The following is a 26,330-nucleotide window of genomic DNA, read 5'->3' on the forward strand; positions in this document are numbered from 1 at the left end:
AGGCCACCACAGAGGTCACGAGGACTACAGAGGCCACCACAGAGGTCCCGAGGACTACAGAGGCCACCACAGAGGCCACGAGGACTACAGAGGCCACCACAGAGGTCACGAGGACTACAGAGGCCACCACAGAGGTCACGAGGACTACAGAGGCCACCACAGAGGTCACGAGGATTAAAGAGGCCACCACAGAGGTCACGAGGATTAAAGAGGCCACCACAGAGGTCACGAAGACTACAGAGGCCACCACAGAGGTCACAAGAACTACAGAGGCCACCACAGAGGCCACGAGGACTACAGAGGCCACCACAGAGGTCACGAGGATTAAAGAGGCCACCACAGAGGTCACGAAGACTACAGAGGCCACCACAGAGGTCACGAGAACTACAGAGGCCACCACAGAGGCCACGAGGACTACAGAGGCCACCACAGAGGTCACGAGAACTACAGAGACCACCACAGAGGTCACGAGGACTACAGAGGCCACCACAGAGGTCACGAGAGGACTAAAGAGGCCACCACAGAGGTCACGAGGACTAAAGAGGCCACCACAGAGGCCACCACAGAGATCACGAAGACCACAGAGGCCACCACAGAGGTCACGAGGACTAAAGAGGCCACCACAGAGGTCACGAGGACTAAAGAGGACACCACAGAGGTCATGAGGACGACAGAGGCCACGAGAACTACAGAGGCCACCACAGAGGTCACGAGGACTACAGAGGCCACCACAGAGGTCACGAGAGGACTAAAGAGGCCACCACAGAGGTCACGAGGACGACAGAGGCCACCACTGAGACCACGAGGACAACAGAGGCCACCACAGAGATCACGAAGACTACAGAGGCCACCACAGAGGTCACGAGGACTAAAGAGGCCACCACAGAGGTCACGAGGACTAAAGAGGACACCACAGAATTCACGAGGACGACAGAGGCCACCACAGAGACCACGAGAACTACACAGGCCACCACAGAGGTCACGAGGACTACAGAGGCTACCACAGAGGTCACGAGGACTAAAGAGGCCACCACAAAAGTCACGAGGACTACAGAGGTCACGAAGACTACAGAGGTCACGAGGACTACAGAGGCCACCACAGAGGTCACGAGGACTACAGAGGTCACGAGGACTACAGAGGCCACCACAGAGGTCACGAGGACTAAAGAGGCCACCACAGAAGTCACGAGGACTAAAGAGGCCACCACAGAAGTCACGAGGACTACAGAGGCCACCACAGAGGTCACGAGGACTACAGAGGCCACCACAGAGGTCACGAGGACGACAGAGGCCACGAGGACTACAGAGGCCACCACAAAGGCCACGAGGACTACAGAGGCCATCACAGAAGTCACGAGGACTACAGAGGTCACGAGGACTGCAGAGGTCACGAGGACTACAGAGGCCACCACAGAGGCAACGAGGACGACAGAGGTTACCACAGAGGCCACAACAGAGGTCACGAGGACGACAGAGGCCACCACAGAGGACACGAGGACTACAGAGGCCACCACAGAGGTCACGAGGACGACAGAGGCCACCACAAAGGCCACGAGGACTACAGAGGCCACCACAGAGGTCACGAGGAATACAGAGGCCACCACAGAGGCCACGAGGACGACAGAGGCCACCAAAGAGGCCACGAGGACTACAGAGGCCACCAAAGAGGTCACGAGGAATACAGAAGCCACCACAGAGGTCACGAGGACGACAGAGGCCACCACAGAGGTCACGAGGACTACAGAGGCCACCACAGAGGCCACGAGGACTACAGAGGCCACCATAGAGGTCACGAGGACTACAGAGGCCACGAGGACTACAGAGGCCATCACAGAGGTCACGAGGACTACAGAGGCCACCACAGAGGTCACGAGGACTACAGAGGCCACCACAGAAGCCACGAGGACGACAGAGGTTACCACAGAGGCCACGAGGACCACAGAGGTCACAAGGAAGACAGAGGCCACCACAGAGGACACGAGGACTACAGAGGCCACCACAGAGGTCACGAAGACCACAGAGGCCACGAGGACTACAGAGGCCACCACAGAGGTCACGAGGAATACAGAGGCCACCACAGAGGCCACGAGGACTACAGAGGCCACGAGGACTACAGAGGCCACGAGGACTACAGAGGCCACGAGAACTACAGAGGCCACGAGGACTACAGAGGCCATGAGGACTACAGAGGCCATCACAGAGGTCACGAGGACTACAGAGGCCACGAGGACAACAGAGGTTACCACAGAGGCCAGGAGGACTACAGAGGCCACCACAGAGGTCACGAGGACTACAGAGGCCACGAGGACGACAGAGGTTGCCACAGAGGTCACGAGGACTACAGAGGCCACCACAGAGGTCACGAGGACTACAGAGGCCACGAGGACTACAGAGGCCACCTCAGAGGCCATCACAGAGGTCACGAGGACTACAGAGGCCACGAGGACTACAGAAGTAACCACAGAGGCCACGAGGACTACAGAAGTTACCACAGAGGCCACGAGGACTACAGAAGTTACCACAGAGGCCACGAGGACTACAGAGGCCACCACAGAGGTCACGAGGAATACAGAGGCCACCACAGAGGCCACGAGGACTACAGAGGTTACCACAGAGGCTACGAGGACTACAGAGGCCACGAGAACTACAGAGGCCACGAGGACTACAGAGGCCATGAGGACTACAGAGGCCATCACAGAGGTCACGAGGACTACAGAGGCCACGAGGACGACGGAGGTTACCACAGAGGCCAGGAGGACTACAGAGGCCACCACAGAGGTCACGAGGACTACAGAGGCCACCACAGAGGCCACGAGGACGACAGAGGTTGCCACAGAGGTCACGAGGACTACAGAGGCGACCACAGAGGTCACGAGGACTACAGAGGCCACTATAGAGGCCAAGAGGACTACAGAGGCCACCTCAGAGGCCACGAGGACTACAGAGGCCATCACAGAGGTCACGAGGACTACAGAGGCCACGAGGACTACAGAAGTTACCACAGAGGCCACGAGGACTACAGAAGTTACCACAGAGGCCACGAGGAATACAGAGGCCACCACAGAGGCCACGAGAACTACAGAGGCCACCACAGAGGTCACGAGGACTACAGAGGCCACCACAGAGTTCACGAGGACTAAAGAGGCCACCACAGAAGTCACGAGGACGACAGAGGTTACCACAGAGGTCACGAGGGCTACAGAGGCCACCACAGAGGTCACGAGGACTACAGAGGCCACCACAGAGGCCACGAGGACTACAGAGGCCACCACAGAGGTCCCGAGGACTACAGAGGCCACCACAGAGGTCACGAGGACTACAGAAGCCACCACAGATGCCACGAGTACTACAGACGCCACCACAGAGGACACGAGGACTACAGAGGCCACCACAGAGGCCACGAGGACTACAGGGGTTACCACAGAGGCCACGAGGACTACAGAGGTCACGAGGACTACAGAGGCCACGAGGACTACAGAGGCCATCACAGAGGTCACGAGGACTACAGAGGTCACGAGGACTACAGAGGCCACCACAGAGGCCACCACAGAGGCCACGAGGACTACAGAAGTTACCACAGAGGCCACGAGGACTATAGAGGCCAAATGACTACAGAGGCCACCACAGAGGTCACGAGGACTACAGAGGCCACCATAGAGGTCACGAGGACTACAGAGGCCACCATAGAAGCCACGAGGACTACAGATGCCACCACAGAATCCACGAGGACTACAGAGGCCACCACAGAAGCCACGAGGACTACAGAGGCCACCACAGAAGCCACGAGGACTACAGAGGCCACCACAGAGGTCACGAGGACTACAGAGGCCACCACAGAGGTCACGAGGACTACAGAGGCCACAACAGAGGCCACATGACTACAGAGGCCACGAGGACTACAGAGGCCACCACAGAGGCCACGAGGACTACAGAGGCCACCACAGAGGCCACGAGGACTACAGAGGCCACCACAGAGGCCACGAGGACTACAGAGGCCACCACAGAGGCCACGAGGACTAGAGGCCACCACAGAGGCCACAACAGAGGCCACGATGACTACAGAGGTCACGATGACTACAGAGGCCACGAGGACTACAGAGGCCACGAGGACTGCAGAGGCCACCACAGAGGTCACAAGGACTACAGAGGCGATCACAGAAGCCACGAGGACTATAGAGGCCACGAAGACTACAGAGGCCACCACAGAGGTCACGAGGACTACAGTGGCCACCACAGAGGTCGCGAGGACTACAGAGGCTACGAGGACTACAGAGGCCACCACAGAGGACACGAGGACTACAGAGGCCACCACAGAGGCCACGAGTACTACAGAGGCCACCACAGAGGCCACGAGGACAACAGAGGCCACCACAGAGGCCACGAGGACTACAGAGGCCACGAGAACTACAGAGGCCACGAGGACTACAGAGGCCACGAGGACTACAGAGGCCATGAGGACTACAGAGGCCATCACAGAGGTCACGAGGACTACAGAGGCCACCACAGAGGCCACGAGGACGACAGAGGTTGCCACAGAGGTCACGAGGACTACAGAGGCCACCACAGAGGTCACGAGGACTACAGAGGCCACGAGGACTACAGAGGCCACCTCAGAGGCCACGAGGACTACAGAGGCCATCACAGAGGTCACGAGGACTACGAAGGCCACGAGGACAACAGAAGTTACCACAGAGGCCACGAGGACTACAGAAGTTACCACAGAGGCACGAGGAATACAGAGGCCACCACAGAGGCCACGAGAACTACAGAGGCCACCACAGAGGTCACGAGGACTACAGAGGCCACCACAGAGGTCACGAGGACTAAAGAGGCCACCACAGAAGTCACGAGGACGACAGAGGTTACCGCAGAGGTCACGAGGGCTACAGAGGCCACAACAGAGGTCACGAGGACTACAGAGGCCACCACAGAGGTCACGAGGACTAAAGAGGCCACCACAGAGGACACGAGGACTACAGAGGCCACCACAGAGGCCACGAGGACTACAGAGGTCACGAGGACTACAGAGGCCACGAGGACTACAGAGGCCATCACAGAGGTCACGAGGACTACAGAGGCCACGAGGACTACAGAGGCCACGAGGACTACAGAGGCCACCACGACTACAGAAGTTACCACAGAGGCCACGAGGACTATAGAGGCCAAATGACTACAGAGGCCACCACAGAGGTCACGAGGACTACAGAGGCCACCATAGAGGTCACGAGAACTACAGATGCCACCACAGAAGCCACGAGGACTACAGAGGCCACCACAGAAGCCACGAGGACTACAGATGCCACCACAGAATCCACGAGGACTACAGAGGCCACCACAGAAGCCACGAGGACTACAGAGGCCACCATAGAAGCCACGAGGACTACAGATGCCACCACAGAATCCACGAGGACTACAGAGGCCACCACAGAAGCCACGAGGACTACAGAGGCCACCACAGAGGTCACGAGGACTACAGAGGCCACAACAGAGGCCACATGACTACAGAGGCCACCACAGAGGCCACCACAGAAGCCACGAGGACTACAGAGGCCACCACAGAAGCCACGAGGACTACAGAGGCCACCACAGAGGTCACGAGGACTACAGAGGCCACCACAGAGGTCACGAGGACTACAGAGGCCACAACAGAGGCCACATGACTACATAAGGCCACCACAAAGGCCACGAGGACTACAGAGGCCACCACAGAGGTCACGAGGACTACAGAGGCCACCACAGAGGTCACGAGGACTACAGAGGCCACCACAGAGGCCACCACAGAGGCCACGAGGACTAGAGGCCACCACAGAGGCCACAACAGAGGCCACGAGGACTACAGAGGTCACGAGGACTACAGAGGCCACGAGGACTACAGAGGCCACGAGGACTGCAGAGGCCACCACAGAGGTCACAAGGACTACAGAGGCGATCACAGAAGCCACGAGGACTATAGAGGCCACGAAGACTACAGAGGCCACCACAGAGGTCACGAGGACTACAGTGGCCACCACAGAGGTCGCGAGGACTACAGAGGCCACGAGGACTACAGAGGCCACCACAGAGGACACGAGGACTACAGAGGCCACCACAGAGGCCACGAGGACTACAGAGGCCACCACAGAGGCCACGAGGACTACAGAGACCACGAGGACTACAGAGGCCACCACAGAGGCCACCACAGATGCCACGAGGACTACAGAGGCCACCACAGATGCCACGAGGACTACAGAGGCCACCACAGAGGCTACGAGGACTACAGAGGCCACGAGGACTACAGAGGCCACCACAGATGCCACGAGGACTACAGAGGCCACCACAGATGCCACGAGGACTACAGAGGCCACCACAGAGGCTACGAGGACTACAGAGGTCACCACAGAGGTCACGAAGACTACAGAGGCCACGAGGACTACAGAGGCCACCACAGATGCCACGAGGACTACAGAGGCCACCACAGATGCCACGAGGACTACAGAGGCCACCACAGAGGCTACGAGGACTACAGAGGCCACGAGGACTACAGAGGCCACCGCAGATGCCACGAGGACTACAGAGGCCACCACAGATGTCACGAGGACTACAGAGGCCACCACAGAGGCTACGAGGACTACAGAGGTCACCACAGAGACTACGAAGACTACAGAGGCCACGAGGACTACAGAGGCCACCAAAGAGGCCACGAGGACTACAGAGGCCACCACAGAGTTCCCGAGGACTACAGAGGCCACCACAGATGCCACGAGGACTACACAGGCCACCACAGATGTCACGAGGACTACAGAGGCCACCACAGAGTTCCCGAGGACTACAGATGCCACCACAGAGGTCACGAGAAGTACAGAGGCCACCACAGAGTTCCCGAGGACTACAGATGCCACCACAGAGGTCACGAGAAGTACAGAGGCCACCACAGAGTTCCCGAGGACTACAGATGCCACCACAGAGGTCACGAGAAGTACAGAGGCCACCACAGAGTTCCCGAGGACTACAGATGCCACCACAGAGGTCACGAGGACTACAGAGGCCACCACAGAGTTCCCGAGGACTACAGATGCCACCACAGAGGTCACGAGAAGTACAGAGGCCACGAGGTGGCCAGAGGCCACCAATTATATCCTTCAACATCGGAAAAAGTTTTCCGGCGACGTGGCAGTTTGGACATTCGTGTTGAGTGAGACATGCAAGAGGCCCGGTGTTGGTGGGCTGACCTTCACACATCTTAAACTTACCGAGCTATAACTCAGGAAGTCAAGGCACTTGGTGCATGCATTATTAGCCTCGGTTAAGCACATTAGATCCGAGTCTTCAGTGTGTGTAGTGAAGAACATCAATACTTATTCATTATTCACCAAGAGGGCCAAGATTGTGTGGCAGGTTAAGAGCTTCGTGCATTGTTGTCACTTTATGATATTCATGGAACTAGTTTTTGTGTAGTAAATGTAGTAGATGTTAAATGTTGAAAGTCTCTAGTGCGTTCTTTTACAGAAATTCTCCTCGAGTTGGATGACAATAATAATAATAATAATAATAATAATAATAATAATAATAATAATAAGGTGATAATAAGATAATAAGGCTTGTCGAAGGTCCCCGTATTTGCCATGACTAGTAGATTAGAACTGCTCCTTCCCCCCCTCCCACCCGCTTAAGCCAAATATCTCCTCTTATGTTCCACATCTGGGACATGCCGTCTGCCCTCCACCACAGCTCACTGGGCAGTGGATACCAAGATCGTCTCCGAATATACCAATCGCCAATTACTGCCAGTCTCAGACGATGCCCACAAGTTGACGTCCCAGATGTCTTAGAAAGCAACCGGTTCCGTCTTGAGCCCAGACATTCACACCCACGAACACTCCCAGACATTCTCGGGGACCAAAGAGCCAGAGCTCAACCCCCGCAAGCACAATTATGTGAGTACTTCCGCCGCCTCATAGTCTGAGGAAAATCTAATTTACTCATATGCATTTGGACCACAACTAGCAACCACAATCCACCACACAACCACCACTACTACCACCCTACACAAATAACACTAGGCATGACACCCACCAGTAACGCCACCTGTCATCTTGTCACGTCACCACACAGCCTGACAAACGACCCCACATCCCCCCCTTCACAAATACCAAATTACAGTAATGTCGCCCCTAATACCTCATCTTGGAATAGGTGCCTCGTAGCCTGGTGGATAGCGCGCAGGACTCGTGATTCTGTGGCGCGGGTTCGATTCCCGCACGAGGCAGAAACAAATGGGCAAAAGTTTCTTTCACCCTGAATGCCCCTGTTACCTAGCAGTAAATAGGTACCTGGGTGTTAGTCAGCTGTCACGGGCTGCTTCCTGGGGGTGGAGGCCTGGTCGAGGACCGGGCCGCGGGGACACTAAAGCCCCGAAATCATCTCAAGATAACCTCAAGGTGTCTGGGGGCCGCAGCTGGTTGTAAATCACCATAGATGTTTGTGACACCTGAACCATTCTTGGAGGAGTTTGGTACAGAGGGCGACTGACCTCAACCTTAACCACCTCTAAACTCTAAACTCGGATAATAAATATTGAATATTGAACGAAGATCTTGAACAGGATCAATAATTTCTTGTCGGACCTTCTATAGCAAAATATTAGCATTAAGATTTAAATAAACCATTTAGGATTTAGATAAAATATTTTAGATTTAGATAAAACATTTAAGATTTAGATAAAACATTTAAGATTTAGATAAAACATTTAAGATTTAGATAAAGCATTTAAGATTTAGATAAAGCATTTAAGATTTAGATAAAGCATTTAAGATTTAGATAAAACATTTAAGATTTAGATAAAACATTTAAGATCTAGATAAAGCATTTAAGATTTAGATAAAACATTTAAGATTTCAATAAAAAATTTAAAATTTTGATAACACATTTAAGATTTAGATCTAATATATAATACCAAATATCAAATTGATGACTTTTAACACAAACATTGATCAAAGATCTTCACTTCGCCGGAACATTGATCCACATTAATCAGGACCTTGTGGTTGATCACAACCCAACCTGTCAACCAAGAATGATAAGGTGATAGTGATTATCATCGATGTGGTAGTACCGTCGGCTTTCTTCTCGACTCACAATCGGGAATTTCGGGTTCGAATCTAGGTCGGGGCAGAAATGGTTTTTGGGGCGTCATGTTTAATATCACCTAATGCCTCTGTTCACCTAGCAGGCAGAAAGTGCCCGGGAGTAAGTTAACTGTTTTTGGGTTTTATTCTGAGGTGTACAGTGTACCGCCAAAGGTACACTGTCACAGTCACCACAGTACACTGTCACAGCCACCACAGTACACTGTCACAGTCACCATAGTACACTGTCACAGTCACCACAGTACACTGTCACAGTCACCATAGTACACTGTCACAGTCACCACAGTACACTGTCACAGTCACCATAGGTACACTGTCACAGCCACCACAGTACACTGTCACAGTCACCACAGTACACTGTCACAGCCACCATAGTACACTGTCACAGTCACCATAGTACACTGTCACAGTCACCACAGTACACTGTCACAGTCACCATAGGTACACTGTCACAGTCACCATAGGTACACTGTCACAGCCACCACAGTACACTGTCACAGTCACCACAGTACACTGTCACAGTCACCATAGTACACTGTCACAGTCACCAGAGTACACTGTCACAGTCACCATAGGTACACTGTCACAGCCACCACAGTACACTGTCACAGTCACCACAGTACACTGTCACAGCCACCATAGTACACTGTCACAGTCACCATAGTACACTGTCACAGTCACCACAGTACACTGTCACAGTCACCATAGGTACACTGTCACAGTCACCATAGGTACACTGTCACAGCCACCACAGTACACTGTCACAGTCACCACAGTACACTGTCACAGTCACCATAGTACACTGTCACAGTCACCACAGTACACTGTCACAGTCACCATAGGTACACTGTCACAGCCACCACAGTACACTGTCACAGTCACCACAGTACACTGTCACAGCCACCATAGTACACTGTCACAGTCACCATAGTACACTGTCACAGTCACCACAGTACACTGTCACAGTCACCATAGGTACACTGTCACAGTCACCATAGGTACACTGTCACAGCCACCACAGTACACTGTCACAGTCACCACAGTACACTGTCACAGTCACCATAGTACACTGTCACAGTCACCACACTACACTGTCACAGTCACCATAGGTACACTGTCACAGCCACCACAGTACACTGTCACAGTCACCACAGTACACTGTCACAGCCACCATAGTACACTGTCACAGTCACTATAGTACACTGTCACAGCCACCACAGTACACTCACAATCACTATAGTACACTGTCACAGCCACCATAGTACACTGTCACAGCCACCACAGTACACTGTCACAGCCACCACAGTACACTGTCACAGCCACCACAGTACACTGTCACAGTCACCATAGTACACTGTCACAGTCACTGTAACAAACTAGGCTGTTGTAAGAATTATCCAGAGTGGTTTATCGACAAAAGAGAATGGGAAGCTGAGCCGCATGGTGACCTGACCCCCAGGGGAATTCGCGGTGGAAATAACCAACGCTTTGTTCATAGCTGCGTATAATGAATCATCCTATAGTATTCAGTAATTTAGAGAAAATTAGCCTTTATTCATTTTGCATTAAAATTGTATTGTATAATAGTACTGGATACAATATCAAGAGTATTCTAATTATTGAGTTTAAGTCACCATCAGTGACGTCACGAATCAGATCTAACTTTTAAGGCGGAGTGACCGGCGGTCATAGGTCAGCAGGGTTGACATGTCTAGTATTTCTCAAAGTTTTAATAACCATTTTTGTGATCGGGAACAGCTCTGCCGTTAGATGTTTGTAATTTAATTCAGTAAAATAATTCAACCAGTCTGGATCAATTAAGTACAACAGAGGTTAATTATAACTTAAACCTTGCTAGTAACTGGGTAGGACTTTGACTAGGCGGAAGGATACAATACTCTGTCTGGGGTAGTCCAGACAAGGAAAAAATCAGTGTGAATACGGGAGCAGCTGGGAGAGGTCAAACATCTTACCTCTCCCCAAGACCAGCACAACACCCAGAGCTGGTCGCCCAAGGTATAGTTGCTATGGTTATGTATAGAAATAGTCTTCTCATTTGCCATTCAGGTCAAGTAGGGAGTGTTAAAGTGATAGGGAGTGAACACATTTAGATTTTGTTTTAGTTTTCTTTTAATAAATTAAATTTGTTATTAATTTGCATTTTATTGTTTCCATGTGTTTTATGTGTATACTTGTCCTGGTCACGTGGTCCACACGAGGCAGAGTTGCATTGGGCGCCGATTCTAACATCGAATCGGAATTATCATTACCGTGTAATTTATTCCACACTCAAGGTCATCGTTTATAGTGGGGATCAAGCCCCTAGGTTGATTAATTAGCGTGATCGATCCAGACCTCGATCATTGCTCTTGTATTACTGGTCTGGTGGTGGCAGCAGAGGTGACTCTAGGGTTTTGTTCAGAGCTTAGGTCACGTCATACTGGGTGTAGAATCCTAAGTCGGTCAATCGTCTTAGGACCACGTGGCGTGGAGTTGGCTTTGTTAAAAGTTTTGGAGTCCCTTGGTTTAGAAATAAAAGTAAGAATACGGGTAGAGGGAGTAGAAGGTAGAGAAATAGAGAGAGGAACCCAAACCCGTGTTACATCACTATAGTACACTGTCACAGTCACTATAGTACACTGTCACAGTCACTATAGTACACTGTCACAGTCACTATAGTACACTGTCACAGCCACCACAGTACACTGTCACAGTCACTATAGTACACTGTCACAGTCACTATAGTACACTGTCACAGTCACCACAGTACACTGTCACAGTCACTATAGTACACTGTCACAGTCACTATAGTACACTGTCACAGTCACCACAGTACACTGTCACAGTCACCATAGTACACTGTCACAGTCACTATAGTACACTGTCACAGTCACTATAGTACACTGTCACAGTCACTATAGTACACTGTCACAGTCACTATAGTACACTGTCACAGTCACTATAGTACACTGTCACAGCCACCACAGTACACTGTCACAGTCGCTATAGTACACTGTCACAGTCACTATAGTACACTGTCACAGCCACCACAGTACACTGTCACAGTCACTATAGTACACTGTCACAGTCACTATAGTACACTGTCACAGTCACCACAGTACACTGTCACAGTCACTATAGTACACTGTCACAGTCACCACAGTACACTGTCACAGTCACTATAGTACACTGTCACAGCCACCACAGGTACACTGTCACAGTCACCATAGTACACTGTCACAGTCACCACAGTACACTGTCACAGTCACCATAGTACACTGTCACAGTCACCACAGTACACTGTCACAGTCACCACAGTACACTGTCACAGTCACCACAGTACACTGTCACAGTCACCACAGGTACACTGTCACAGCCACCACAGTACACTGTCACAGCCACCACAGTACACTGTCACAGATACCACAGGTACACTGTCACAGTCACTATAGTACACTTTCACAGTCACCATAGTACACTGTCACAGACACCACAGGTACACTGTCACAGTCACTATAGTACACTGTCACAGTCACCATAGTACACTGTCACAGACACCACAGGTACACTGTCACAGTCACTATAGTACACTGTCACAGTCACCATAGTACACTGTCACAGACACCATAGGTACACTGTCACAGCCACCACAGTACACTGTCACAGACACCATAGTACACTGTCACAGACACCACAGGTACACTGTCACAGTCACCACAGTACACTGTCACAGTCACCATAGTACACTGTCACAGTCACTATAGTACACTGTCACAGTCACTATAGTACACTGTCACAGTCACTATAGTACACTGTCACAGTCACTATAGTACACTGTCACAGTCACTATAGTACACTGTCACAGCCACCACAGTACACTGTCACAGTCACCATAGTACACTGTCACAGACACCACAGGTACACTGTCACAGTCACTATAGTACACTGTCACAGTCACTATAGTACACTGTCACAGCCACCACAGTACACTGTCACAGTCACTATAGTACACTGTCACAGTCACTATAGTACACTGTCACAGTCACCACAGTACACTGTCACAGTCACCATAGTACACTGTCACAGTCACTATAGTACACTGTCACAGTCACTATAGTACACTGTCACAGTCACTATAGTACACTGTCACAGTCACTATAGTACACTGTCACAGCCACCACACTACACTGTCACAGTCACTATAGTACACTGTCACAGTCACTATAGTACACTGTCACAGCCACCACAGTACACTGTCACAGTCACTATAGTACACTGTCACAGTCACTATAGTACACTGTCACAGTCACCACAGTACACTGTCACAGTCACTATAGTACACTGTCACAGTCACCACAGGACACTGTCACAGTCACTATAGTACACTGTCACAGCCACCACAGGTACACTGTCACAGTCACCATAGTACACTGTCACAGTCACCACAGTACACTGTCACAGTCACCATAGTACACTGTCACAGTCACCACAGAACACTGTCACAGTCACCACAGTACACTGTCACAGTCACCACAGTACACTGTCACAGTCACCACAGGTACACTGTCACAGCCACCACAGTACACTGTCACAGCCACCACAGTACACTGTCACAGACACCACAGGTACACTGTCACAGTCACTATAGTACACTGTCACAGTCACCATAGTACACTGTCACAGACACCACAGGTACACTGTCACAGTCACTATAGTACACTGTCACAGTCACCATAGTACACTGTCACAGACACCACAGGTACACTGTCACAGTCACTATAGTACACTGTCACAGTCACCATAGTACACTGTCACAGACACCATAGGTACACTGTCACAGCCACCACAGTACACTGTCACAGACACCACAGGTACACTGTCACAGTCACTATAGTACACTGTTACAGTCACCATAGTACACTGTCACAGACACCACAGGTACACTGTCACAGCCACCACAGTACACTGTCACAGTCACCATAGTACACTGTCACAGACACCACAGTACACTGTCACAGTCACCACAGTACACTGTCACAGCCACCACAGTACACTGTCACAGACACCACAGGTACACTGTCACAGTCACCACAGTACACTGTCACAGTCACCACAGTACACTGTCACAGTCACTATAGTACACTGTCACAGTCACCATAGTACACTGTCACAGTCACCATAGTACACTGTCACAGCCACCACAGTACACTGTCACAGTCACCATAGTACACTGTCACAGTCACTATAGTACACTGTCACAGCCACCATAGTACACTGTCACAGTCACTATAGTACACTGTCACAGTCACCATAGTACACTGTCACAGCCACCACAGTACACTGTCACAGACACCACAGTACACTGTCACAGTCACCACAGTACACTGTCACAGTCACTATAGTACACTGTCACAGTCACTATAGTACACTGTCACAGTCACTATAGAACACTGTCACAGTCACTATAGAACACTGTCACAGTCACTATAGTACACTGTCACAGTCACCATAGTACACTGTCACAGCCACCACAGTACACTGTCACAGACACCATAGTACACTGTCACAGTCACCACAGTACACTGTCACAGTCACCACAGGTACACTGTCACAGTCACCACAGTACACTGTCACAGTCACCATAGTACACTGTCACAGCCACCACAGTACACTGTCACAGTCACCACAGTACACTGTCACAGTCACCACAGTACACTGTCACAGTCACCACAGTACACTGTCACAGTCACCACAGTACACTGTCACAGCCACCACAGTACACTGTCACAGTCACCACAGGTACACTGTCACAGTCACCACAGTACACTGTCACAGTCACCATAGTACACTGTCACAGCCACCACAGTACACTGTCACCACAGTACACTGTCACAGTCACCACAGTACACTGTCACAGTCACCACAGTACACTGTCACAGCCACCACTGTACACTGTCACAGCCACCACAGTACACTGTCACAGTCACCACAGTACACTGTCACAGTCACCATAGTACACTGTCACAGCCACCACAGTACACTGTCACAGACACCACAGGTACACTGTCACAGTCACTATAGTACACTGTCACAGCCACCACAGTACACTGTCACAGTCACCACAGTACACTGTCACAGCCACCACAGGTACACTGTCACAGCCACCACAGTACACTGTCACAGACACCACAGTACACTGTCACAGCCACCACAGTACACTGTCACAGTCACCACAGTACACTGTTACAGCCACCACAGTACACTGTCACAGTCACCACAGGTACACTGTCACAGTCACCACAGTACACTGTCACAGTCACCACAGTACACTGTCACAGTCACCATAGTACACTGTCACAGCCACCACAGTACACTGTCACAGTCACCACAGTACACTGTCACAGTCACCACAGTACACTGTCACAGTCACCACAGTACACTGTCACAGTCACCACAGTACACTGTCACAGTCACCATAGTACACTGTCACAGTCACTATAGTACACTGTCACAGCCACCATAGTACACTGTCACAGTCACTATAGTACACTGTCACAGTCACCATAGTACACTGTCACAGCCACCACAGTACACTGTCACAGACACCACAGTACACTGTCACAGTCACCACAGTACACTGTCACAGTCACTATAGTACACTGTCACAGTCACTATAGTACACTGTCACAGTCACTATAGTACACTGTCACAGTCACTATAGTACACTGACACAGTCACCATAGTACACTGTCACAGCCACCACAGTACACTGTCACAGACACCATAGTACACTGTCACAGTCACCACAGTACACTGTCACAGTCACCACAGGTACACTGTCACAGTCACCACAGTACACTGTCACAGTCACCATAGTACACTGTCACAGCCACCACAGTACACTGTCACAGTCACCACAGTACACTGTCACAGTCACCACAGTACACTGTCACAGTCACCACAGTACACTGTCACAGTCACCACAGTACACTGTCACAGCCACCACAGTACACTGTCACAGTCACCACAGGTACACTGTCACAGTCACCACAGTACACTGTCACAGTCACCATAGTACACTGTCACAGCCACCACAGTACACTGTCACAGTCACCACAGTACACTGTCACAGTCACCACAGTACACTGTCACAGTCACCACAGTACACTGTCACAGCCACCACTGTACACTGTCACAGCCACCACAGTACACTGTCACAGTCACCACAGTACACTGTCACAGTCACCATAGTACACTGTCACAGCCACCACAGTACACTGTCACAGACACCACAGGTACACTGTCACAGTCACTATAGTACACTGTCACAGCCACCACAGTACACTGTCACAGTCACCACAGTACACTGTCACAGCCACCACAGGTACACTGTCACAGCCACCACAGTACACTGTCACAGACACCACAGTACACTGTCACAGCCACCACAGTACACTGTCACAGTCACCACAGTACACTGTCACAGCCACCACAGTACACTGTCACAGTCACCACAGGTACACTGTCACAGTCACCACAGTACACTGTCACAGTCACCACAGTACACTGTCACAGTCACCATAGTACACTGTCACAGCCACCACAGTACACTGTCACAGTCACCACAGTACACTGTCACAGTCACCACAGTACACTGTCACAGTCACCACAGTACACTGTCACAGTCACCACAGTACACTGTCACAGTCACCACAGTACACTGTCACAGTCACCACAGTACACTGTCACAGTCACCACAGTACACTGTCACAGCCACCACAGTACACTGTCACAGCCACCACAGTACACTGTCACAGTCACCACAGTACACTGTCACAGTCACCACAGTACACTGTCACAGTCACCACAGTACACTGTCACAGTCACCACAGTACACTGTCACAGCCACCACAGTACACTGTCACAGTCACCACAGGTACACTGTCACAGCCACCACAGTACACTGTCACAGTCACCACAGTACACTGTCACAGACGTGGTCTACTGTGACATTAAAGTCTAGGGAATGCACCAACTGTCTCTAACCGATCTGGTGGCAATTGGAAGGCTGTAACATCTTTCACCCTGATGCCGCCGTTCACCCAGCAGTAAATAGGTACCTGGGAGTTAGACAGCTGCTACGGGCTGCTTCCTGGGTGGGTGCGTGACAAAGAGGAGGCCTGGTCGAGGACCGGGCCGCAGGGACGCTAAGCCCCGAAATCATCTCAAGATAACGTCAAGATAACCTCCCCTGATCTCCCCCCATCCCCCTGTCACGCCTCATTGTCCATCTCTATCTTTCAGAAAAATTAGTATTGAAACTGCCGGATAAATCTACGGGAAACACAACCAATATTTCATATTTTATTTTGCGAGACTAGCACGAGGTAGGGGTGGGAGGGGGTAAAGGTTAGTGGCGATATTTCATAAAGTGTGGCACTAGGGCCGACCCTGACCGATCTATCACACTCCGACACCCATCATATACGCGAAGGTGTAGCCTCCAACCTGGGACAGAGAGGCATTACTCCGTCTCTATATTTATTACCATATCTGCTCCACAAATCAACAATCTTATTTCCAAACTAGTATTGACCCCTCCCCCCCCCTACTGGACATTCCAGGGCTCACTACACACTAACAGTTCACCGTCACTCCGGGTAAACGAACACCACTTAAAAATTCATTTATACTGCTTTCACTTAACTTTTTACAGCTTTTTCAATTATTCTCGCGGTCTATACTAGAGGTGCTATCGTCCCTGTGTCAGGGTGTCCCTCAACCCCTGCCCCGTGACGCGTGGGGGACACCTGGTGCTGTGGTGGTCCCTGGCCTGCTACTGTGTCACCATACACCTGGTGCTGTGGTGGTCCCTGGCCTGCTACTGTGTCACCATACACCTGGTGCTGTGGTGGTCCCCCTGGTTTGCTACTATGTCACCAAACACCAGGTGCTGTGGTGGTCCCCTGACCTGCTACAGTGTCACCATACACCAGGTGCTGTGGTGGTCCCCTGGCCTGCTACTGTGTCACCATACACCTGGTGCTGTGGTGGTCCCTGGCCTGCTACAGTGTCACCATACACCTGGTGCTGTGGTGGTCCCTGGCCTGCTACTGTGTCACCATACACCTGGTGCTGTGGTGGTCCCCCTGGTTTGCTACTATGTCACCAAACACCAGGTGCTGTGGTGGTCCCCTGACCTGCTACAGTGTCACCATACACCAGGTGCTGTGGTGGTCCCCTGGCCTGCTACTGTGTCACCATACACCTGGTGCTGTGGTGGTCCCTGGCCTGCTACAGTGTCACCATACACCAGGTGCTGTGGTGGTCCCTGGCCTGCTACTGTGTCACCATACACCAGGTGCTGTGGTGGTCCCTGGCCTGCTACAGTGTCACCATACACCAGGTGCTGTGGTGGTCCCCTGGCCTGCTACTGTGTCACCATACACCAGGTGCTGTGGTGGTCCCTGGCCTGCTACAGTGTCACCATACACCAGGTGCTGTGGTGGTCCCTGGCCTGCTACAGTGTCACCATACACCAGGTGCTGTGGTGGTCCCTGGCCTGCTACAGTGTCACCATACACCAGGTGCTGTGGTGGTCCCTGGCCTGCTACTGTGTCACCATACACCAGGTGCTGTGGTGGTCCCTAGCCTGCTACAGTGTCACCATACACCAGGTGCTGTGGTGGTCCCCTGGCCTGCTACTGTGTCACCATACACCAGGTGCTGTGGTGGTCCCTGGCCTGCTACAGTGTCACCATACACCTGGTGCTGTGGTGGTCCCTGGCCTGCTACAGTGTCACCATACACCAGGTGCTGTGGTGGTCCCTGGCCTGCTACTGTGTCACCATACACCAGGTGCTGTGGTGGTCCCTGGCCTGCTACAGTGTCACCATACACCAGGTGCTGTGGTGGTCCCTGGCCTGCTACAGTGTCACCATACACCTGGTGCTGTGGTGGTCCCCCTGGTTTGCTACTATGTCACCATACACCAGGTGCTGTGGTGGTCCCCTGACCTGCTACAGTGTCACCATACACCAGGTGCTGTGGTGGTCCCTGGCCTGCTACTGTGTCACCATACACCTGGTGGTCCCCTGGCCTGCTACTGTGTCACCATACTGCAGCAGGAGTGACAACATTTACCTGCTAGCAGGTAAATACCTCCCGCCGACAACAGAGAATCACTAATAAATGCCTGCATAGCAATTTATAATGTCTTCAAACAAACTGTACATGACACCAAGGTACAACCAGCAGCACAGAGCTCGGTGGCAGCGGCACCTGAGCAGGGCGGGGAGTTGGGGACTCCTGAGCAGGGCGCAGAGTCGGGGACGCCTGAGCAGGGCGCGGAGTCGGGGACGCCTGAGCAGGGCGCGGAGTCGGGGACGCCTGAGCAGAGCGGGGAGTCGGGGGCGCCTGGGCAGAGCGGGGAGTCGGGGGCGCCTGAGCAGAGTGGGAAGTCCGGGGCGCCTGAGCAGAGCGGGGAGTCGGGGGCGCCTGAGCAGGGCGCGGAGTCGGGGGCACCTGAGCATAGCGCGGAGTTGGGGACTCCTGAGCAGAGCAGGGAGTCGGAGGCGCCTGGGCAGAGCGGGGAGTCGGGGGCGCCTGAGCAAGGCGCGAAGTCGGGGACGCCTGAGCAGAGCGCGGAGTTGGGGACGCCTGAGCAAGGCGCGGAGTCGGGGACGCCTGAGCAGACCGCGGAGTTGGGGACGCCTGAGCAGAGCGGGGAGTCGGGGGCGCCTGGGCAGAGCGGGGAGTCGGGGGCGCCTGAGCAGAGTGGGAAGTCCGGGGCGCCTGAGCAGAGCGGGGAGTCGGGGGCGCCTGGGCAGAGTTGGGAGTCGGGGGCGCCTGGGCAGAGCGGGGAGTCGGGGACGCCTGAGCAAAGCGGGGAGTCGAGGACGCCTGAGCAGAGCGGGGAGTCGGGGACGCCTGAGCAGAGCGCGGTGTCAATGACGCCGGAGCAGAGCAGTGTCGGGGACGCCGCAGCAGAGTGCGGTCCCTGGCAAAGGGAAACAAACAAAACAAGGCCCTAAAATCTGTTGGTATTACAAATGAGCAACCTGTATACATGGGATATCGGGAAGAACAAATGGAACATGTAAGTATGATCACCCTAGAAAGTGCAGAAACCTCCTCAATACAGGTAAATGTACCAAAAGCTGTGAATTATTTCATCCAGAAATTTGCAAGAACTCTTTGGACAGGAAAGAGTGCTTCAATGCTGAATGTCCAGCTTTTTCATGTAAGAGGTACCAGGCGAATAAAACCGACAGACTACCACTATGAAAACAGCCACTACTCCATCGACCGGGATAATTTTTTTAGCAAGAGGAGGAGGAGAAGAATGGTTAAAAATGACCAGACTCTACCACCAACTCGGTCAAATGCTAGAGAGGAAGCAAACACAGTGGCCTCCTTACCAGAGCCTCAGATATTAACACCAAGTAAGGCATCCAGCACTTCCACTAACACGATAACATCATTTATATTTGCCAACATCCAGGGTATAAAGACACGCAAATCCAACAAAGTTCACTTTATAGATGGTCTCCTTCATGAGGCAAATGCAGTGTTTGCAGCCCTAACGGAAACTCACACAAAGAACTACCATGATGGTGAAATATGGATCTCAGAATACAATCTTTTCAGATGTGATAGGAAACACCGGCTTCAGGGTGGGGTCTGCCTCTACATCAAAGACACACTCATCTGTACTGAGCTGCTAAACACCTCAAATGATATGGTGGAAGTGCTGATAATCAAAATAGAGATCCTAAATGTAGTTATTGTCCTTGTATATAAGTCACCGGAGGCAAACCTTCAGCACTTTAAAGACCAACTAATGAAAATAGAACACTGCTTGGAAAACCTCACAAATCCAGCTCCAAACATCATCCTTCTTGGGGACTTCAACCTACGGCACCTGAAATGGAAGCACCTGGCTAATACAGTAATATCAGAAAGAATACCAGGAAGTAGCCTAAATGAACAGGCACATGCAAATGACCTGCTACGGATGTGCGACAGGTTTGCCTTAAACCAGCAAATAGTAGAACCAACTAGGAAGGAGAACACGCTGGACCTCATTTTCACTAATAATGATGAATTGATCAGGAACATAATGATTACAAATACCTGTTACTCAGATCACAACTTAATTGAAATTCTGACAAGCATTGGGAATAGACCTTCAAAACCAATCCAGATTCCCGGTGGAGGAGATTTCAGCAAATTCAACTTCAATAATAAACAGATAAACTGGGAGCAAATAAACCAGGACTTCACAGAAATAAACTGGGAAGAACAGCCAGAAAATGCAAACCTGAACCAGTACCTGGAAAAAATAAGCTCAGTAGCACTAGAAATATGTTCAAACCGCATACCCCTAAGAAAAAAGAGGAAGAGATGCAGATTGGAACGGGAACGTCGTTCCCTATATAGGCGAAGAAAACGAATCGCGGAACAACTTGAGAGTCGCACCCAATCTCAAGAACGGCGAAGAAGGTTAGGTAGAGAAATAGAAACAATTGAACTCAAGCTACAGGAATCATACAAAACCCAGGAGAGGCAAAGAGAGCAAAAAGCCATCAGTGAAATAGAAAGAAATGCGAAATACTTTTTCTCCTATGCAAAATCAAGATCAAAAACCACATCTAGTATCGGGCCCCTGCGAAAGGGAGATGGAACTTTCACCGATGACAACAAAGCAATGAGCGAGCTACTGAGGAAGCAGTACGACTCTGTTTTCAGCGAGCCATTACACGCACTAAAGATTGATAACCCAAATGAATTTTTCATGGATATGATACCAACATCAAATCATATATCAGACGTCACCCTATCCCCACTGAATTTTGAAGAAGCCATAAACAGTATGCCTATGCACTCTGCACCAGGCCCGGATTCTTGGAACTCCATATTCATCAAGAACTATGAAAAACCACTATCGCAGGCTCTCCACATTCTGTGGAGACAAAGCCTAGATACTGGCGTTATTCCTGATATACTAAAAACAGCAGAGATAGCACCACTCCATAAAGGAGGAAATAAGGCAGAGGCAAAAAATTACAGACCGATAGCACTAACATCGCACATCATAAAAAATTTTGAGAGTGTTCTAAGAAGTAAGATCACAAAATACATGGAATCACATCATCTCCATAACCCCGGACAACATGGTTTCAGAACAGGGCGCTCTTGCCTGTCGCAGTTGCTGGACCACTATGATATGGCATTAGATGCTATGGAAGACAAGCAAAACGCTGATGTAATTTACACAGATTTCGCAAAAGCCTTTGATAAATGTGACCATGGTGTTATTGCACATAAAATGCGTTCAAAAGGAATTACCGGAAAAATAGGCAGATGGATCTACAATTTCCTGTCTAACAGAACCCAATGTGTAATAGTCAACAAAATAAAATCCAGCCCATCAACCGTGAAGAGCTCTTCTTCTTCTTGTTGATAGTAGGTGCAGTTTGCATGAAGGGTTTGTCCTCCCGATGACTGCACCAGTACTGATGTTGTTGGACGCGTTTATGTTGAAGATGATCGGAGCTACCAAGGTGCTTGTTGCTTTGTGCTGTAGATAGAGGAACGGTGATTAAAACAGAGGTGTGTGTTAAGAGGGAGACTTGCCGCACCGTAGGGCGGTGTGTTGTGTTTATGGCGTCAGCTGATCCTTGGTGCTGCGACGAGGTAGTTGTTTTCTGTGTTTAGCTGTTGGTGGCGCCAGGTATAAATGTGGCGCGGGTCAGATGTGACCCAATTTGTTGGTCGACTGGAGATATTTAGCCAGTGCTTTGACTATTTGGTATTTTTCTTGTAACGAGTGGTCACCGCCTCCTAATATATGCTCGATGGTGAAGGGTATTTTAAGTGCGATAAAGACTTGTTTGAAATTTACTCTGGCACTATAATGTCGGAAGCAGTGCAGGAGATAGTGTTCGACTGTTTCAGGCACCTGACAGTGAGTACAGAGTTCGTTGATGTCTGTTCTGTACTTAGAGCTGTGTGCTGCTAGTTTGGTGTCCCCAGGGTACTGTGCTTGCTCCAGTACTTTTTCTCATCCTCATATCGGACATAGACAAAAACACAACCTATAGCACTGTATCATCCTTTGCAGTTGACACTAGGATCTTCATGAGAGTTGGCAACATAGAGGATACGGCAAACCTCCAATCAAATGTAGATCAGGTCTTTCTATGGGCTACAGAAAATAATATGGTGTTTACAAAGATAAGTTCCAGCTCATGCGCTATGGAAAAAATGAAAATATAAAAACGGAAACCACGTACAAAACTCAGGCAAATCATAACATAGAACGAAAAGGCAATGTAAAGGATCTGGGTGTACTCATGTCGGAAGAACTTACCTCTAAAGAACACAAGAAAGTAGCCGTCACAACTGCAAGAAAAATGACAGGTTGGATAACAAGAACTTTTCACACTAGAGATGCTATACCGATGATGATACTTTTCAAAACGCTTGTGCTCTCTAGAGTGGAGTACTGCTGCACAATGACAGCACCTTTCAGAGCTGGAGAAATTGCTGACCTGGAGAGCGTGCAGAGATCCTTTACTGCTAGAATCCACTCAGTAAAACATCTAAACTATTGGGACCGACTAAAGAGCCTAAAACTGTACTCCCTTGAGCGCAGGCGGGAGAGGTACATAATAATTTACACGTGGAAAATATTAGAGGGGCTGGTCCCAAACCTGCACACAGAAATAACATCACATGAGACCAGAAGACATGGCAGGATGTGCAGAATACCCCCGTTGAAAAGCAGAGGTGCAACAGGTACTCTGAGAGAGAACTCTATCAACATCAGAGGCCCGAGACTGTTCAACACGCTTCCACTACACATAAGGGACATAACTGGCAGACCCCTCACAGTGTTCAAGAGAGAACTATCAACATCAGAGGCCCGAGACTGTTCAACACGCTTCCACTACACATAAGGGACATAACTGGCAGACCCCTCACAGTGTTCAAGAGAGAACTATCAACATCAGAGGCCCGAGACTGTTCAACACGCTTCCACTACACATAAGGGACATAACTGGCAGACCCCTCACAGTGTTCAAGAGAGAACTATCAACATCAGAGGCCCGAGACTGTTCAACACGCTTCCACTACACATAAGGGACATAACTGGCCGACCCCTCACAGTGTTCAAGAGAGAACTATCAACATCAGAGGCCCGAGACTGTTCAACACGCTTCCACTACACATAAGGGACATAACTGGCCGACCCCTCACAGTGTTCAAGAGAGAACTGGATAAGCACCTCCAAAGGATACCTGATCAACCAGGCTGTGACTCATACGTCAGGCTGCGAGCAGCCGCGTCCAACAGCCTAGTTGATCAGTCCGGCAACCAGGAGGCCTGGTCGACGACCGGGCCGCGGGGACGCTAAGCCCCGGAAGCACCTCAAGGTAGCAGGAGTACAACATTTACCTGCTAGCAGAAGGAGTGACAACATTTACCTGCTAGCAGAAGGGGTGACAACATTTACCTGCTAGCAGAAGGGGTGACAACATTTACCTGCTAGCAGAAGGGGTGCCAACATTTACCTGCTAGCAGAAGGGGTGCCAACATTTACCTGCTAGCAGAAGGGGTGCCAACATTTACCTGCTAGCAGAAGGGGTGCCAACATTTACCTGCTAGCAGAAGGGGTGCCAACATTTACCTGCTAGCAGAAGGAGTGACAACATTTACCTGCTAGCAGAAGGAGTGACAACATTTACCTGCTAGCAGAAGGAGTGACAACATTTACCTGCTAGCAGAAGGAGTGACAACTTTACCTGCTAGCAGAAGGAGTACCAGAACACCAGCAGGCAGACGTGGGAACACCATGGCTGCCTGTCCCCTGAAGCCCCGTCAGTGTCCTACTGAGCTCCTCCTGTCAGCAGCGTGGCCAGGAGCTCCGTCAGCAGGAACCTGAGCGGCTGGAGGTTACGGAGGAAGTGAGGCACGTCAACATTCGCGGCCAAGCACGATAGTGGCGTCAGTATCCCTCCAACCAATCAGCGGATGTCTCCGCATGTTGATAAATAAACTGACCAATCAGGGCCCTCCTGTCATGCGCACAGTCATGATCGGTCCACCAATCACAGCGCTCTCAATAAGTCACATTGTTTATCCAGCGAGTCAGCGACTTTTATCGTAAACAAGACAATATTTTTGACACGCCCACACCCTAAGTCACGCCCACAGCCTGACCCACGCCCGCAGCCTGAGTCACGCCCACACCCTAAGTCACGCCCACAGCCTGACCCACGCCCACACCCTAAGTCACGCCCACAGCCTGACCCACGCCCACACCCTAAGTCACGCCCACAGCCTGACTCACGCCCACACCCTAACCCAAACCCTGACCCACACCCATACCCTGACCCATGAGTCACCCTGACCCACACCGACACCCTGACCCACACCCAGACCTAGACCCACGACCACACCCTGACCCACACCGACACCCTGACCCACACCCACACCTTGACCCACACCCAGACCCACGACCACACCCTGACCCACACCCACACCCTGACCCACGACCACACCCTAACCCACACCCACATCCTGACCCACACCCACACCCACACCCTGACCCAGGACCACACCCTGACCCACACCGACACCCTGACCCACACGTACACCCTGACCCACACCCACACCCACACCCTGACCCAGGACCACACCCTGACCCACACCCACACCCTGACCCACGACCACACCCTGACCCACACCGACACCCTGACACACACCCCACACCCTGACCCACACCCTGACCCACACCCACACCTTGACCCACACCCAGACCCACGACCACACCCTGACCCACACCCACACCCTGACCCACGACCACACCCTAACCCACACCCACACCCTGACCCACACCCACACCCACACCCTGACCCAGGACCACACCCTGACCCACACCGACACCCTGACCCACACCCACACCCACACCCTGACCCAGGACCACACCCTGACCCACACCCACACCCTGACCCACGACCACACCCTGACCCACACCGACACCCTGACCCACACCCCACACCCTGACCCACGACCACACCTTGACCCACGACCACACCCTGACCCACGACCACACCCTGACCCACGACCACACCTTGACCAACGACCACGCCCTGCCCCACACCCACACCCTGACCCACGACCACACCCTGACCCACG

The 26,330-nt window shown here is 51.4% G+C and overlaps 1 protein-coding gene across 1 annotated transcript in view; it reads right to left on the reverse strand.

The window, feature by feature from the left end:
• LOC123749571 (sushi, von Willebrand factor type A, EGF and pentraxin domain-containing protein 1) overlaps nt 1-25,083 on the reverse strand; it is a 177,956-nt gene extending 152,873 nt beyond the window's left edge. The window contains exon 1 of the mRNA XM_069303377.1: nt 24,935-25,083. Within this exon, the coding sequence (XP_069159478.1) occupies nt 24,935-24,986 (52 nt within the window). The 5' untranslated portion in view covers nt 24,987-25,083. The remainder of the gene's footprint in view (nt 1-24,934) is intronic.
• Nucleotides 25,084-26,330: the final 1,247 nt, after the last annotated feature.

This window comes from Procambarus clarkii, chromosome 50, assembly GCF_040958095.1.
Source record: "Procambarus clarkii isolate CNS0578487 chromosome 50, FALCON_Pclarkii_2.0, whole genome shotgun sequence".
NCBI lineage: Eukaryota > Metazoa > Arthropoda > Malacostraca > Decapoda > Cambaridae > Procambarus > Procambarus clarkii.